We start from the raw sequence: 19,446 nt of genomic DNA on the forward strand, positions 1-19,446 counted from the left end.
CTTAGACTTCCTCTCTGGCCTGTCTGGTACTCTGACATGTACTGTTAATTGTGGGAACTTATATAGACAGGTGTGTGCCATTCCAAATCATGTCTAATCAACTGAATTTACCACAGGTGGACTCCTATCAAGTTGTAGAAACATCTCAAGGATGATCAGTGGAAACAGGATGCACCTGAGCTCAATTTTCAGTGTCATGGCAAAGACCGTGAATACTCATGTAGGCGATTTTTATTTAGTTTTTTATTTTTAATAAATTTACAAAGGTTTTAAACAAACTTCTTTCACATTGTCATTATGGGGTACTGTTGGTAGAATTTTGAGAAAAAAAATTTATTTAATCCATTTTGGAATAAGGCGGTAATATAAAATGTGGAAAAAGAGAAGCGCTGTAGGAGTGGTTACTGAAGGTGACTGGAATGACATTTTTGAAGAAGAAGTGAAGTAATAATTTTCTTAATTTTTTTTTTCATTTCTTTATATGGTCTCAATGTATTGCTAATGAATAACCATGTATGAGTCTGATATTAAGCCTAGACAATCAAATCTGGTTGAAACCTGTCACTCTTTTACAGTAGATAGATGGTATTTTCTATTAGAGACGTGACACATAGTTTCCCCTACAAACTATGCCACCTGACCAGTCACATGACCCTTACAGTATATCTTTCCTATTCGCACATAAGTGTTTTTAATGCGCAAACTCAGAGGACCCAAATTTTACATAGAAACATATAAATACAGTGAGCCAAAGCTTTTGCTTTGTGTTAAAGTTATTCATGCTGTTTGACGCAAAGCCTGTTCAAGTTGTGTTTGGAGATCACTTGGATTTGAGGATCATTTTGGATTTGTCCTTGTCTTCTCAACTGCTTGTGTTTTTTTATTTTTTTTATTTTTTATTTTTTTAAATAAACACATATTGCACTCTCATCCAGCTCTCATACCAATGCTTGACATTATGAGAGGCAATCATTTCAATCATTACATGCTTTTTTGAAAGCCACTAAAAAAGGTGTAAAGGAATAAACAATAAAATAAAACAGTTAGAGATTGAAATGCACTTTAACTGGCATTCAACAAAAAAAATCAACTGTTCTTTAGTCGTTAGTTTATACATAGTGGCTAGCTGGAAATGCATACATTATTCGTCCTACTGAAATTTATTATGTAGTACTGTCACGTGATGATATATTAATTGTTGTCCCACTTAAACCATAAGTGCCCCAGGCAAGCGTTTAAAACAGATAAAGTCACCACATCACTTGGTTCCCCCCTGCATGTACAGGAACCGTGCTATACAGCGAATAGAGAGCACATGCTTCACGTTATTGCTCTCAAGTGGTGGTCTAAATGTACCTTTCATTGCACTCAAGCATCGTCCGTGAATGCCACAGCAGTGGTTTTTACATCATTTCTGAGGTGCAAAGGCGTTCGATGAATCGACCAGCTGAAATACTGTTTGCTCGGAATTAACTGATACAGAATAAAAGAGCTACATATGTATATACAGCTGTTTCATACTAAATCAGTTATTAAAAAAAATTGTAATAATAATAATAATAAATATAATAATATAAAAAACACGAATTTTATTATTTGTTCTACATTTTTTATAAAAAAAAAAAAAAGTAAAAAAAGAAATATAAAAGGGGCGAAAACCCTAAACGCACAACACATTTATTCACGACGTCCTTTCTTTACTCAATTCAGTGGGAATTATTCCCACTGAAAAATTACATTTTAATCACTAAACATTTGTTTTACTGATGCTCCAAGTCTCAAATCAAGCACCAAAATCCGCCATGACGTACACATCCGGCAATTAAAACAGTCCGTGTGGAAATGTAGCAAAAGTTTCATTTGGTGTCCTGATGATTTATAGAATTTGAAACACCATAATTACTTTAAAACATTTACAACAATATTTTGTTTTCATGCTCTATGTTGAATACGGTTTCGCTAATAATAAAACATACATTTGCATAATGCATCTATACTTGTCCATGCCCATGTTTATTAGAGTTTTAAAAACCCAAAACGTATGTGTGATTAAGTTGCGATTAATTAAGAGTTAACTAATGACAATCATGCAATTAATCGCGATAAAATGTTTTTATCGATTGACAGCCCTAATATTTATTATTTAAAAAGTGACCAATATTTTATATGTAGATTGATTTCTCCTCGTTAAACAGATTCTCTAGCGCCTTCTCTCAGCACCACTGCTGCTACGTGAATCTGACGTTTAACAACGCGGAGACCGAGGCGTATCCTGAGAGTCACATACAATATAGATTAACATGGCAGAGGTAGAGCTGCATCTTCCTGGAAACCAAACAGGAAAAGAACATCTGGTTTTATTTAATCTTTGGGTTTTTTTTGCTCTACAAAGGCCTGTTGAAATAAAAGTTAACTATCTGTACCATAGTATTGCATAGTATCATGTTTTTTCCATTGCATCATATTGCTTTGAATTGCATTGTGATGAATCAAATCAAAATCGGATCACAATGTAATGTAAAAGGGGGGAATCGTATCGTATTGCATCGGTACTGTACTGCATTGGTGCCTGCTTTATATGTAAAATTCAATTGTTAAAATTTGGGTGTAAAAAGAATTTGGGTTTATAGATAGATAGATAGATAGATAGATAGATAGATAGATAGATAGATAGATAGATAGATAGATAGATAGATAGATAGATAGATAGATAGATAGATAGATATACTGTATATACACTGTATAAAAATGACCCTATGCTTGTTGAGCTTTCAAAAACAAAAGGTCCTTCGAAACCACCCCGAGAGGTGAAGTTTTCCATAATTCTCATTGACACTCCTACTAGCCTGAAAAGACTACCGTGATCTCTGGTCTTTTTAAATATTTACACCCACACATGCCTCTGAGTGCTTGTAAGTATGCATGAGAGCCTGGAACAGCTTTATTTTAATTTCAACACTGCACCTTTATTTGCCACTCACTATAGCACTATTTCCTCATGGTTAAAACACAGCAATGGTGCACTTTGTCATGGAATGTACTCTACCTAATGTCTCTGGGGTGCAGGGGGAATACAAATAAGTTAGCAATATTTTCATTTTATTTTATTTTTTATATTTTTTTTTGAGGAAAACAAGAACCTTAAACATTTATCTCAAACAAATATTTAATTCATATTTGGCACCTTGGGGCAGGCTTGAAGAATATTGCAGCACGGTGCTCCCAGTCCTGCCTGTGCTTTTTTTTTTTTTTTGCTTGTCTTTAAGCCAAGAACTTAAAAGGGTTGTGTAAAGGGGCAGTTTCTGTGTGCTATATCTCTGTTTTAGTTTCCAGCGTATTTGGGTTATTCAGCCAGCCGTTTCTCAGCTATGCTTTGGCAAGCAAAACAGGAGATGAGTTGAAACAAGGGTCTTGGTTTCACTCAGGTGTGGAATTGTATACATGAAGAGTGAGAAATGCAATTTTTTTATCAAGGTTTGTTTCCAAATTACATTCCCATCTCTGTTTCAGGTTAATTTGTTAAATCTGCAAGACCCCAAGGCCCTCAACCTATCCTCCACCACAAACAGTTTTAAGGCATATTGCATGTCCACCTACCATGTGAATGTTTTTTTTTGGGGGTTAAACGATTTAACAACACAGTTTAAGATTATGTGTTGGTTCAGGTGGTACTGTATTTTCAAGCATGCCTGATATTCGTGATTAATTTGGCATGTTTATAACAAAGAACACAAAAAAGAAACTCACAGATGAAATCCTTAATCCAGTGTTATCATTCACCTGTTTGTGTATGGGAACAATGGGAGCATGAGAAGACTGCTTTTATAACAAATATCTGGCATGTCATAGAAACAACAAATATACACCGCCCAGGCATTACATTATGACCACCTGCCTAATATTGTGTTGGTCCCCCTTTTGCTGGTAAAACAGTCCTGACCCTGCAATTTGAGCTACAGTACAGCAGCTCGTTTGTTGGATTGAACATGCATTGATGAACCTTGGCCTTTCATGACCCTGTTTGATAGATACTGACCCCTGCAGAGAACACTCCACAAGAACACTCCACAAGAGCTGCAGTTTTGGAGATGTTCTGACCCAGTCGTCTAGCCATCACAATTTAGCCCTTGTCGAACTTTCTCAAATTCATACTCTTGCCCATTTTTCCTGCTTCAAACACATCAGCTGTGAGCGCAATATTAATAATAATAATGTTTACTTGCTTTATAATAAATTACAGCCACTACCAAGTGCCATGATGAAGAGTTAATCAGTGTTATTCACTTCACCAGTCATAATGTTATAATGTCATCAACTCTATTTTTTATTTATTTTTTTATCATTTATCACCAAAGTGAGTTGCTAGAGAGAGTCACATGATAGGCAGTTCTCATTATTACAGTATTTTCACGACAAAGTGGGATTTAAGATTTGGGATTTAATCTGTAATTGTTCAAGGTGAACAGTTCTGTGTAATGTGTACACTGCTATATTTGTCCACAAAACAACACATTACAATTGATGAAAGCTGTGTAGTATATGCAGTACAGCGATTGTGTGATTTAAAAGTCATGTAGTATCCACTTAGAGAAGAGGAGACTACATTGGAAAATTGGAGAATGTTTTCTTGCTCGGAAAACATTCATGTATGAAAAAGTTGGTGTTTTTTTTTGTTTTTTTTTATTGTGTGTTGCTCTTGAGTTTCCTCCTGGTTTCTGATTGAAAAAATAAATATCTGCATTTTCTCTTTCCTTTTCAGTCCCTCCGAAGATTTTCAACTTCTCAAAAACTATGGTAGTGAACGAAGGCTTCAACGTTACGCTGATGTGTCTGGCGAACGGCAAGCCAGAGCCTGCAATCAACTGGAAAATGTTGTCCCATAAAGGTAAGAGAGTCCGCTTTTGTTTTTTTCATGTCATGCACTAGATATTTATATTCGCTGAAAATTGCAACTCGGTTCCAGCTGAGGTTCCGGTGCACAATAGGTCAAACTGGCTGTGTGAGCAAATTGAATGTGTGCTGTGCGAGAACAGGTGTTCCTGCCATCTTTTTTGCATTTCCATAATCTAACGTTTCAATTCATCGCTTATCAGGAACAAGCTTTGTACCTTCTTCTCACGTCTCCTCAAATATCTGTGATATTGCATCCCTTATTAGGGTCTTACAAATATTCCAAATTACACGTCACGCTCAAAGTGTACCGTTTCCACGAGATAAGATGCACGCATGGGCGTGTGTAGACATCTCAATTCAAACTGGGTGGTACGTTTGCCTATCGGTGTGGGCCGTAGAGAAATCAACATCGTTCGAGCCTGTCTGTTCCTCTGCTGCACCCTGCATGGCTTCACATTATCAAGGGGGGGGGGGGGATACATTTGAATGTTTAATGATTCATGCGCTTCTATTGTGTAATAGCCCACGTCTCTCTGCCTTTGTGTCAGTACAAGAATCCGGTAATTGAAATGTTAATATGACATCGATGTGACTGCTATGTTTTTTAAGAGCTTTGATGGCTCTATTATAATACAGTACAGGTGTCTGGCACCACTTTTTACAGCATTAATTAATAAAGATCAACTGTCACAGTTAAAGCAGAGAAAGGAAACATCATGTCTATGACGTACATGGTTAAAGGTGAAGAATACCCAAATGAAAGCATTCGGTTTATCTGCAAACAAACATACAGCTGGATAATGTAGCAGACGTAGCATTGAAACCATCAATTATCTTGTTGGAGTGGAACTTATCAAGGATAGATTAGGCAGCAAATAAGCTAATTCTCAATGTGAAGCTGTGTTGGGAGTAAGAAAATATCGATACACGCGAGTATCACGATATTTTGTTCGCCGATACTGTAACGATTCTCAAAAACTCAAAATTGATATTAAGAAAAAACCCACACAAGTTAATCGCAGTCGTTTCGTTTTGAGTTTATATCCCGACCTCTAAATACACTATATGTCAAAATTATTGGGACACCCGACTTTCCCGGCCCGGTGTTTTTCTTTCTCCACAAAAGCTGAAGGCACACAATTGTATAGGGTGTTTTTCGATGCAGTAGCATGACATTTTCCCTTCATTAGAACTAGTAGACCCAACCCTGTTCCAGCATGACAATGTCCCTGTGCACAAAGCAAACTTCTTCGAAATATGATTTACATGGGTTGGAGTAAAAATATAAATAAATCTCTGACTTCAACCCTATTGAACACATTTGTGATTAATTGGGACACTGACTGCAACTCAGGCCTCCTCACCTCACCTACATCAGTACCTGACTTTGCTAACACCTTTGTGTCTGAATGAGCACAAATCTCCACAAGCACACTCCAAAATCCCAGAAAAGTCGTAGGAATAATAATAGCAAATTGTGAAATGTGATGCTCATAAAGCACATGCCATATTTATGACCAGGTGTCTGCAAAAAAAACCTTTCTTTTGGCTTCTCCCATTAGGGGTCGCCACAGAGGATCATCCGCATGTTTGATTTGGCACTTGTTTTTACGCTGGATGCCCTTCCTAATGCAACCCTCCCCATTTATCCGGGCTTGGGACCGGCACTAAGGCTTGTGCAACCCTAATGGCTGGGGTCGGCTCCCTGACCGGGGATCGAACCCGGGCCGCAGCGGTGAGAGCGCTGCATCCTAACCACTAGACCACCAGGGAACCTAACCAGGTGTCCGCAAACATTTGGCAATAAAGTCTAGCAGTCTTCTTATCCATGAACTAGCATAAGGGCACACCACTAATGTTAGCATTTCTTTTCACCTGTTTCCAAGGGGCACTGCTTAAAAACCTTGCGTCGACGGCAATATGTTTTGTTTGGGTGCGGTTTGTTTTTTAGGCGGGAATATGTTCAAATGCCATTAAAAACATCAGGAACAAACATGCCCTGTTTGTGGTTGCACTTATAATCAAATGCAGATTATTTTGTGGTTTAATGAAAAGTGCTACTGTATATACACAAACCTAAAGTTAGAGTTGGCTGAACTTGTGCATCGTGATACGTATTGTCTCACCGGATTCTTGTCGATACAAAGCTGTAGTTGGAAACAGGAAAAAAGGAAATGTGTAAATATCCGAGTGACTTTAATAAGGGCCTACAAAGAGTGATTGCTAGATGACAGGATGAGAGCATCTCCATAACAGCAGGTCTACCAAAAGTAGTACAAGGGTCACTGATGTGCATGGGGAGCAATGGTTAGCCAGAATACTCGGATCCTACAGAAGAACTACTGTACAGCTGCACAGAATTGCTCACAAAGTTAATGCTGGCTATGAGAGAAAGGTGTCAGAAAACACAAAACCACTTTCGGCTTATGGGGTTGTGCTGCAGTAGTCTGGTCAGAGCGCCTGTGCTGACCCTGTCCACCGCTGAAAGCACCTAAAATTGACAGGTGAGCATCAGATCTGGACAATTGAGCAATGAAATTTTTACATTATGTGGACAGCCGGGTGCATGTGCTGCTAAGAGATGGCACAAGGATGTATAATGGAAGAAGGCATTGACAGTGGAAGCAGCATGATTCTATGGGAAATGTTCTGCTGGGAAAACTTGAATCAAGACGTGGAGTTTAAGGTGTTGATTCGGCCTCTAAAGTTATAAGAAGGTCTCAAGTACAAATCCCAGCTCTACCAAACTGCCACTGGTGTGACTTGCTCTGGATAAGGGCCTCTGCTAAACGCTATAAATGTAAATGTAAAGAATCTGCTGCTAATATAGTTCCCTATACTACAACAAACCTTCAGAGACCTTGTGGAGTCCGTGCCCTGATGGGTTTGAGCTGTTTTGGTGGAACGACACAAAAATAAACAGGTGGTTTTACTGTGATAGCAGATCAGTATATTGAAATGTAAAAATCATGATGAGACCAGAAGCAAGTACAGGTGAGTGCACATGAAATAAAGTGTGATACACTGCAGTCTCAGATCTGGGTGTCAAGCATGCCAATTTCAATACGAATCATTCTCAAGACTTAAACTCCATTTATTTTCACTAAAACCTTATTTTTACACTAAAATACTTATTTTTAAATTGAAGCATTTGAAAAACTTTCTCTGCTGTTGTTGATATTATTTAGTGCATAAGTTTCCAACCCTCTTTAACCTTGACGTGTTATAACCTGAACCAATCTAAAATACCTCATAGTAAATTATATAAATGTACAGTGGGTACGGAAAGTATTCAGAATACTGAAGGACCATGTGATATTTCAGTATTTCTTTTTTAATAAATCTGCAACAATGTCAACAATTCTGTGTTTTTCCGTCAATATGGGGTGCTGTGTGTACATTCATGAGGAAGAAGAATGAACCTAAATTATTTTAGCAAATGGCTGCAATATAACAAAGAGTGAAAAATTTAAGGGGGTCTGAATACTTTCCGTACCCACTGTATATATAGATTGTATTTACAAATAAAAATGGTTAAATTCGAAAAAATATTCACCCCATTGCTGTGAAAGATGCTAATATCAATATTCAAAATTCATTTCAATTCAAGTTTATTTCTATAGCTCTTTTCTCAAAGGAAATAGCCTCAAAGCAGCTTTATAGAATGTAAGAATTATAGAATTTACTTATATTTATATGTTATTATCCCAGATGATCAAGCCTGGGGCAACTGTGGCAAGGAAAAAACCCTTAGATGGTAAGAGGAAGAAACCTTGGGAGGAACCAAATTTAAAAGGGGAACCCATTCTTATTTGGGTGAAACCAAGAGTGGGATTACAAATCATTAAAACATTGCAAAATAAGATATAATACCATGACGCTATTAAATCCATGGAGCTAGAAAAGTAAGTCCAGGGCCGAGTTATGGATAATTGTATTAAAATATAAGTGTTTAGTGATAAACACCTATAATGTACCATGCAGCGTCAACTGCCTCAAATCCATTATTTTAAAAAGGAAAAGAATACGGCACAATCCTGACTTTGCCTCGAGGAAATTGTCTACCTGAAGTCTCAGGTGAAGACATCATTAGTCAGAGAAACAACTAGGTCATGTGTGACCTTTGAGCAGCAGGAGAAATTCGTGGTCCAAAGGGGGTGGGGGCTGGGGGGCTAGCTAGTTATGAGAGGGACTGGGTCATTATTGATGTGTAATATTGCTGCCAGTCACACGTAGCCCTGTAGGAAGACTCGGGCTTAAAGCTCTGAATCATCACACATACAAGCACCATGGCCTCAGTGACAGACACTTCTCTTAACAATCCCTCGCAATAAGACGTCTAGCACTAACTCCCACACTGCATCTGCAGCTCGGCATTCCTACTGACACGCTCCTGATTTCCAAGCGAGGTCCTTGTTGAGCGCTAGAAGCTTATCGAAAGCTGAATCTCGGGAGCAAAGTGAACCCAAGAACATTCCCGTTGCTGGAGGATGAGATTTTTGTTTCTGATTACCAGTGATTCAATAGCCTACATCTTTTGCATATCACCATATTACGATGATGCCCTACAGGAACGCCAGGTATAATTGGGTGCCACAGTGTCAGACTGCTCAGACAGTTAATGGCAAAACAAATTGTTTAATTTGGAAGGAAATCAGAACAACAAAAGCTTAGTGTAATAGCATCCCTTTATTTATTTTTTTGGGGGGGGTGTAATATTACAGCAAAGAATAAAGCCTATGATCTTTGGAGGAACCTCGTGTGCTTTTCACAGGCAGTGATTTATGTTGTAGCTCAAGAGATACGAAAGACAATATTCCTCTATGTTCCAGAAAGCGGGTTTCTTTCACATAGTGCAATGCAATAAGCATTCGGATAAAGAGCACGGTTGAAATAAGACTTTGCACGATAAGCAGGATCGGTCTTTTCGTGCTCTGGGTAAGGGTGTTCATTTATCTGATCCGGTTTACTTACTTTCTAGCGAATAACCCAAAACTGCTATTTTTCGTAATCTTTTTTTATTTATTAATTTTTTTTAAGTGTACAACCAAGTCAAGCCATTTGATTTATTCTTCTGCACATTTTCCTTCAGTGTAGTCAGCATTTGTCATTGTGTTCAATTGTGCATGGGTTTTTCATTTGAAGCTTCATTTGACACATACAGGTTGTAAGGACTTTATACCTGATTTTAACAATAATATTCGTAATAAAAGAGTCTTTTTTTTTTTTTTTTGTCTGTGCTGCAAACCGCCATGGCATTGAATTGTTCATTCGCTTTTCAATAACAACATATGAAGTATTCTGTACAGTGCCAGTTCTTATGCAACATGTGAAGCATTTAGAGCCAAGGATTTTTATTTTTTGGGTGCTTGCTGTGCATCATCTGATCAAAACAAATAATCATAACTGTTTACAGCTTCCTATTTTTCTGTTAATACAAACCGACAAATGGCGCATGAAGACAGGAGGGTTATACATGTTGTTTTATCATTTTATAATATTGCATTGCTGACGGAAATAGAACAAGGTCAATACCAATAATGCTAAATTAGAAAGTGTTAGCCATTTGTTATTAGCTGTGTTTAATTGGTTTGCATAAGACTTTTACATTAGTTAGCATAAGAGTTTGGGTTCATTTAGATGAAGGCAAAGCACTGTAGTTTTCTTTTTTTTTCTTTTATATGAAGTCCTGATTGTGTTAATCTAGTCTATGGCTGTATGGGTGTAATGACTTCGGCGCAGTCGCCGTGTTTGCAAGTTTAGCAGCTAATTTCAGAGGCCAAATGATCCCTGTAGCAGGAATGCTGTAATCTACTAGTACAGCTCTGGTCTTCTGGTCTATTGAACTCTCTCTCTCTCTCTCTCTCTCTCTCTCTCTCTCTCTCTCTCTCTCTCTCTCTCTCTCTCGTTTCTCTTCTCTGATGCCCAGGGCTTGCTGTACCGACTTCCACTTGTGTTATATGTCTTTTCTTCCTCACGTTAATATTTTTTGGGGTGGGGGTGACAAAAATAATAATGTGTGAAATACATATATATCCACAGGGTGGAGGCGATTGATGACACAGCGGCCTTGGCTGCGTGTTGGACAGTCGTGACTCATTGCAACAACACCCTGCCTTATGATAGATCCACAGCTTAAGGGAGCAGAAGATCGCACACGTATATATGCGATTATATACATAAGGAACAAACCAAGACAGGAAGGTGCTGTTAATGAAAAACACGTGGAAATCCTGAAGTGTGTTATTCCTCTTATACCAGAGCATATTTGTCAATCGCTGTACAGTTAATATCTATTTAAAAAATGACACGTTGAACTTTTATTTATCTGTTTATAGTTACATTGAATGCACTTGATTGCAGGCTTGTGAGATATTGATTTTGCCCTGCTTTCGATTTCGCCGTAAAAAAAAAAAATCCAAATAAACAGAAAATGAGATTAAAGATTTAATCGTCCAGAACCTAGAAAAACAAACGGAGTTGTTAAAAAGACAGGAAAAGGAAGCACGGAAGGTTTAAGGATAATATGGGAAGGCATAATAATATTATCAGATGTGAACTAAGAACATGTTTGCCGGCAGCACCAATCGTTAAAACTCAGCTGTGGACTTTTAGGTGAATCTGCTGTAACGTGCAGTAAACAGTGCTGTAATTACAGAACATTTTCGATCGAATCCTTTTTAAAATCTTTTTTCTACACATTTTGAATCTTGACCTGCTGTTGCTTGGTGGGAAAAGGCGCCTGATATTTAAACTGAACAGGACAGAAGAAACCTTAAAGTGATGTATCTATGTATTTATCACAAATAGGTTTCAGTATTGCACACTATATAGATAAAAGCATTAGGACATCTGACTTTTCCAGCCTTGTGTGCTTCTTCCCCAAACTGTTACCACAAGTTGAAGTAACAAAATTGTATAAAATGCCTTTGGATTTGGAAGAAGTTTCCCTACACTTGAACTAGGAGACCCAAACCTGTTCCAGCATGACAATGTACCTGTGCACAGAGCCAGCATCATGACATTATGCTTTACATGGGTTGGAATAAAAAGCTTTAGTAGCTTGCTATAGAGCTCTGACCTCAAACCTACTGAAAACCTTTGGGATGAATTGGAACTTTACTGCACCACAGCCTCCCTCACCTCACCTCCATCAATACCTGACCTTACTAACACCCTTGTTGCTGAATGAGCACAAATTGCCACACTCACCAATCATCTTCCCAGAAGAATTAAGTTTATTATAACAATAAATGTGGATTAAATGTGAAATGGAGTGTTCAGAAGGCACATATGGATCTTATCCTCAGGTGTCCACAAACGTTTATCCATAAATTGTGTATTAAATATTGGCAATATAAGCACAAGTTTCTAGCTTTTATTTGGGCATGACTGAACTCAGAAGGTGCCCAGTGTGATGGAAGTAAGAGGACTAAGCTTCCAGCAGGTGTCCATTCACAAATCATTCCAGATAAATATGTTTATTGGAATAGGTCTCATTTTTGTGATTTTTCGAAAGCATTCTCCAATGTTAAAATGAAAAAAAATTTAATAAATGCACAAAAACAGGGTCTCGATTTAGAGCATGTATAAAATCAAATAAGAGGTGAGGAAATCCTATAAGGATGAGGATACCTAAGTCTTAAAAACTAGCTAGTGTCTGTTGCATTTCTCCCACTTAAAAGAAGTAAGAATATGCAGCATTGTACTCTGACTGTTGCATAAAATGTACACGCTGCAAAGTTTTTTTTTTTCTTAAAGAAAGTTTTACCATAGCAACTATTAATATGTCTATTATTATTCATCTTAAATTATTAGACCATCTTCTTTTTTTAAATCCCTGTAGATTAGTTACTGTAAAAGTAGTATTATTTTAGAATGAGCGATTTTGCTTATTGTTGACACTGATGTCAGAGCTGCTGTTCAAATCAATCAACAATTTCTATGTAGCTTCAGACACAAGATTTCTAAAGTGTTGTGATAGAAACGAATGTAGTTGTTAGTTGAAATGTCAAGCAATAAAAAGACAGATTGTGCGCAACAAAATGTGAGAAAGCTGTGTCTAAAGAAACAAGCTTATCTCAGAAAGTATACAAAGTGCATTCTGTAAGGATTTGGACAGTTGTTAAAGCCCAGCACATTGGCGTTGATAAGCAATCATGGCTAATGAGGTGGAAGCGTATGACTCTAGCCTTAATTTAATGAGTATCAAAATAGGCATTTCTAGCTAGTTCATTAGGTGCACTATTGTAGTGGTATGTTGCGAATACAATGGCTTTGAGCTTGGCTTTGTCAGCTGTTTGGATTCCACCACATGATGGCTGCATGTTGTACCAAACGGAAATTGTAACTCAAACAGCTCTTTTCACCTCATCCTAGAGATACCTGATTGGTTTTGAGATCCAGAGGCTGTACAGGTCACTAAACCAAGCACGTTTTTTAAACCCAATGGATGACCGAATTTGTCTTCACATGATCAGATGCTAATACCAATGGTTTCTATAAATTAAATAAGATTAAATTTGATAAAATTCAATAAAATAAAATTTAATGAAATTAAATACAGTTAAATACAATACAATTACATTTTAATAAAATATTATTCAATTAAATTAAGATTTTTTTTTGTATAGCACTTTTAACAATTTACATTGTCTTAAAGTAGCTTACAGAGATGAAGACGTTATTAAGTTGTATAAAAGAGTTTATCCCTAATGAGCAAGCTGATGGTGTGAGAAAGAAATGCTGAGAGGAACCAAACTCAAACCCTAAACCCAAATTCTAACCCTAACCCATCCTCATCTGGTTGGGGCCGAATGTCTATTCATTACAGGTCCATCATTGTTGAGGTGTACAGTAATTTTACATAATAATTATCATCAAAACAAAGAAACTGTATGAATCTGTATGGCTAATGATGTTCTAATGGTCCCTGTTGTTGTCCAGAAGATACAATCATGTGATCTACAAGTTGCAGATGTTTTATTGGTCCATAGTGGTATTCCGTAGACAAAACAGTCATCAAAAGATGACAAACCATTACCAGTACAACTTTCATTAAACGCAATGCAATTACCATTATAACCATTATAACCTTTAAAATAATTGCAAATTTAATGATTAAATAGGTTTCTATTGCTGTAAGTCTATTTTTTTCAGCTGGGATTTAATATTATGTTGGAAATGTCTCCATGTCTATTCAGTAAGGCTAAAATATAGCAATGAATTCGAGAAAGGAGAAAGACCACTGGTTTTTAATGTTATTATTTCATTTCCACCTTTAATGTTTAATGCTCTAGCGTTGCCAAATACAATCTTTACATGCAGTTTTACACATTTTTTGCTTTTTTTTTTTTTTATCAGATAATGAACAAACTCTGATCTCTATTGATTTCATCTGCGGTATTTTTTTCCTCTATAGAATCCCTCTATTGTAGGATCAGTGGTCAATTTCTTTCATTTTGCATACTAAATGGAAAACCTTGAAAACGTCCTCATCTATTTGCTGAACGCTATAATCGGTATGCCTGGCACTTAATACACATTTTTGTTTTCAAATTCTTTAGTTAATTAAACATTAAATGCAAACATTGGTCTGCTTGATTTGTCACATGACATATGTCCAATTTATTTGCGCATATGGTTGAATCTTCTGTGTTTGCAAATCAGTGCGTTAAGTGAACCATTTACTGAAGCACAGTCCAAAATTAACTCATTTGCATGATTCCTATATATGCATATGCATCATAAACAGCAACGCAAGCACACAGTCGCATCTTTACTGCTTTGATTTTAAAATAAGCAATAGCGCTAATGTTAAAGTCTGACTTTTTTTTTCCGTATAACTGAGAATTTGTCTATTTTTTTTTTGTATGCTTTCGAATCAAAGTGCACACGTCAGATTAGAAGTGATCCAGTTCGTGAATATCCACATACTCTATGTTAAGGCTTTTTAATACCTCGTTGTCACATTGTCACATCAATTATCACGCTGGTTCCAGATGAACTTATTCATATGTAAATAAATTGCAGGAACATTTACACTAGAAATGTGGTATGCATATCCTATGAGAGCTGCTGAGCTTGTGCAAATCTATGCATGACAAGGCTCTCTAATGTGAACCCCTATCGATCAGCTTCAAATCATACAATTGCTGATGAGTTACAGCAATTTCATACATAGATTATATTGTCAAGATCAAGTCACGAATTTATTTTAATTGCACGCAAAATTGAATCCGTCTTTTAGTATTAATGACGAAAAAAGGCAATTGAAAAACAGTAATGGAATCCTAAAGAGGGGAAAAAAGAGTAAGAGTGTGTCTGTTGTAGTCGAAAGCACTATGGTAGTTGAGCTGCATTACTGAAAGATTTAGTGCATGGTGCACTTTACACCTGCTTAGTCATCATTGTGGTGTTTTTTTTGCAAGATTTGAGAGGTTTTAAACATTAAAATTTTAAAATAAATCTGTAGATATAAATCAGCTGTACTGTAATCATGCTTGGTAATCCATTTCATCGAAATATGCATGCGAATATGCAGAAATGTTCAGTTAAAATGTAGTGCAGTTCTCTATATATTATAAAACATCCACACATTTGCAAATCATTAAAAACAATAAGGTTGCTTGGTTTAAGGTCATTTATTATTAATGAATAATATGAGGCGATGAAACAAAATTGAAAGCAGTAGGTATTCTAATTTCTCACTTATTAACCACTATTAATTTTGTTCTAATGTCTATTGATGTTAATGGGTTTTTATGCACACCAGGCACATTACACTGGCATATGGTGGCATTGCTTTTGTTATATTTAAACAATTACTTTTATTGGTTCAATTTAATTTCATTTTAATTGTATAGCTCTTTTAGCTTTTTTTTTTTAGCTCCACAGCAGCTTTATAAAATTAAATGAGCAAGGCAGTGGTGACAGTGGCAATAAAAAATTCACTGAGGTGGTATGAGAAAAACAAAAACCTGAGAGGATCCAGACCCCAAAGAAAACCCATTCTCATCTGGGTGACAATTCATTATAGTTATCGTTATAGTTATAAAATGTTCATGCAATTGCAGCCCTAAGCCTTTGTAGCAAACCCTTTATATAAACTACGGCCCAAATCCATCTTCATGGTTCTTGAGTTTAACCCTCCACACTGACCCTATTGATCGTCATTCTCAGCACCAGCGAGTGGTCTCCAGTTGTAGAGAACTCCATCTAGAGAATTATGTCAGGACGAATGAGGCAGGTCTAGAAATAGGAAAGGGATATGAGCATGTGTAGCTGCTCCTAAATGAGTCTCAAAAACTAATGGGAAAGTTCTTTCATAACTGTAGGAAAACCTCTGCCAGTGCTATATTCACTTTTTGAGGTACCAACAAACAGCCTGCACCTCTTAATTAAAGTAGTTGTGGTGGATCATAACAGACCCAAAGTTTCCTATGGTACTGCTAAAGGAGACCATTCAGTGCGTTATCCATCAGTAGTAGTATTTTATAATTAATACTAGATTTGATTGTGAGCCAGTGGACAGTAAATAGGAAAGGGTGGATTTGTCATCTTCTGGTTCTAGTGAAGATTCTTGCTGCTGCATTGTATTTGGAGCTTAATTGCATGCACATGAACATCAAGAGAGCAAGGCATTGTAATAGTCCGACCTGTTTTTAACAAAACTAACATGAACTAGCATGAACTAGTTGTTCTGCATTGTGTGTCCATATGCTGATATTAACGTGACACTGTGACAGTTGTGCACTTTTTTTATTATTATTATTGTACAACTGTACATAACAAAAGAAGCTAATACCATTAAACATTTTGACCAGAGGTAACGTATATAAAGGAAAAAGCAGGGGGGCTAGTGAAAAAGCATGAATAGGTTCTACTGATAGAGAATGCGAAACACTTCTTAGAGTTTCCCTGGAATAGGTATCTGTTACATGCAGTAAATATTAATTAAAAACTCATTTAAGATTCAAGGTATGATCCATATATGAAAGTGAAGTAACTCCTGCTAATCATTTCATTGAAATCATGTTTTTGATGTTTCATTAGTTATTTGTCCCTTGTGCTTATATGTAAATTTATATGCACTCAAAAGCATTAATCATATATACTGTATGAACATTTTTAACAAAATCTAAATTATTGTATAAATGCTCACAGAAACAATTTGCTAACAAAACCATTTGTATCCCGCTTGATTAATGAGGCCCAATGAGTTCAGGAAACCCATACATGTCTCTTTTTTCCCTCTATCTATCCTGAGTGGTTGGTCAGTCCTCTGTAACATGACACTCCTCGACTGCAGTTATTCAGCATCCATCTCATCTCTCATGCATCACTTTGGACCATCTTTGGATGTGTTAGTTAGTGTGTATATGTGTGGGTGTGTATGTGTCAGAGATGTTAAGGGATCTGCTGGAAGGTTACATTCTAAATACAGCAGGGAAGCCTCAGATCAAAAGCTGTACCTTCAATTAATATTTTAGACTGTTTTGCTTGTTTGGGAGAAAGAAAAAAAAAAAGGTAGAAGGTTCAAATTAAGATTTTTCATGACCACCCTGCAGAGATGAATGATATTTAAATGAATGAATGAGTAAATAATAATAATTATAATGATAATGAAAAAATACTAAGAATAATGAAATGGATAGACAAATACATGAATGATAAAAAAAAATACAAAAATTACCTACAATGCAGAAATTTGTACGCATATCTACAAGCTGGTTTCAGTTTGATTCACAGCTTTGGAATCCCACTGGGCCGATTCTAGGGGGAATAAAGGAAATATGCAAAGAAAATAAAACATAAAATCACAAGTTCTGAATTTGGCATGCTTTATATGTCTGTGAATATTTTGCTAGACTGCTATGCTGTCATGTCGACTTGTATACTATGAGGTTTTGTGGCACAAACCAAATATACATTTACAAGGAAAGTGAAAAGAGAAATCTCAATAACAACAAGCTTTGGAATCTGACTCCAGGTTAAATAAAAAAACAAAACATAAATTGGATGATCTTGCAGATTGTATACACTGGCAATAATAGCGACAGCTACCCTTTTGATATGTGTGAGTGCTTCAATATCATAATTGTAAATAGTAATAGTATCATTGTGTTATCGTATTGCCATGTGGGATTCAAAAAAAGGAAATTGAGAAAGCGGTAGAAATTCATTCATGCTGGTACTTTATAGCTGCCGGGATGCAAGAGTTTTTATCACAGAGGAGGCGTAACAGCAAAACACCCTTAATTATTGAGAGCATGAATAGGGCTATTGATTGATATTTTCAGAAAGCATATTTGAGCGGTAACTTTTGCAAGATTTGGCAAAAAACTTGAAACCAGGTGCACAGGGACTGAAAAAGTTGTTGCACAAGTGCAAGGTTTTCACTTTCATGCTGAGCTTGAAAGGTGCTGAGTATGAAGCTCACGGCCAGATTTCCCGGGTTTTAGCAAGATTCTCACTTGTTTTACATTTCAAAAAAATGGAAATAAAAAATGCACAAAAGTCGTACTAGCCCAAAAGGTTTAGCATAAGACAAGGGATGATTTTTCCCAAGTTAAGTAACAATCAAGTCACTAGTAATGCAGAGCATGTGGCATCTCATCATGGCACCTGTTAGTGGGCGGGATATGTTAGGTAGCAAAGTTGATGTGTTAGATGCAGAAAATGTTTTTTTTGTTTTTGTTTGCATATTTAAAACATTGAAATTACTTAGAAATGTTAAATATTACACAAAGATAATCAGAGTCAATACAAAATCTTCTTTCGGCTTCTTCCATTAGGGGTCCCACCAGCGGATCCTCCATCTCCATAACCCCCAGTCCTCTACATCTGCCTCTTTCAACCCAACCACCTGCATGTCTTCCCTCACCACATCCATAAACCTCCTCCTTGGTTTTCCTCTTTTCCTCCTTCTTGGTGGCTCCATCCTCAGCATTCTCCAAAACGTCCTCTATGCGCTGTCCCTCTAATCAACTCATTTTTAATCCTGTCTATCCTCGTCACTCTTAACACAAACCTCAACATCTTCAGCTCTGCTACCTCCAGCTCCACCTCTTGTCTTTTACTCAATGCCACTGTCTCTAGAGTCAATACGAACTGCAGTTTTTGAAGGAAAAATAGCAGTCCAAACCAATATTATAAATACCAATATTGCTGGTATTATGACATGCAGCTTATACAACTCTATTATGACTGGCAGCTGCATGAATTTATCCTAAAAACTTAATTACTTACTTATGTACTCACGTTACATAAACAATAGAACGATTGTCCGACTTGACATCTGCTTTTAGCAATTTTATTTTTGTGGTTATTTGGAAAATTAAAAAAAATGACTTTTTTTGTGTTGCATTATTTTCCAGTGATTTTTAACTATACGGTGGTATAATTCACAATCATTCAAACTGTCTGATCTTTCTGGATTGACCACGCCCACTTTAGGTACAAATTAAAATAAAGATGCAGCTTTGAATGTTCAAGTCGAGAAAGAAATTCAGATGCAAATAGAGATAGTGGCATTTTGTTACATCCCTATTG

At 36.6% G+C, this 19,446-nt stretch overlaps 1 protein-coding gene and 1 long non-coding RNA gene across 8 annotated transcripts in view; both read left to right on the plus strand.

The window, feature by feature from the left end:
* ntm (neurotrimin) overlaps window positions 1–19,446 on the plus strand; it is a 409,839-nt gene that overhangs the window by 367,593 nt on the left and 22,800 nt on the right. For all 7 annotated transcript variants that reach the window (XM_083567651.1, XM_083567650.1, XM_083567652.1 and 4 more), the window contains one exon: window positions 4,760–4,885. In XM_083567651.1, the coding sequence (XP_083423777.1) occupies window positions 4,760–4,885 (126 nt within the window). The remainder of the gene's footprint in view (window positions 1–4,759; window positions 4,886–19,446) is intronic.
* LOC310740704 lies at window positions 13,917–17,903 on the plus strand. Its single transcript, XR_014537709.1, has 2 exons — window positions 13,917–16,771; window positions 16,948–17,903. It is a non-coding gene; the product is annotated as an uncharacterized lncRNA (long non-coding RNA).

Source organism: Silurus aristotelis, assembly GCF_946808225.1.
Source record: "Silurus aristotelis genome assembly, chromosome: 18".
In the NCBI taxonomy this organism is placed as follows: Eukaryota; Metazoa; Chordata; class Actinopteri; order Siluriformes; family Siluridae; genus Silurus; species Silurus aristotelis.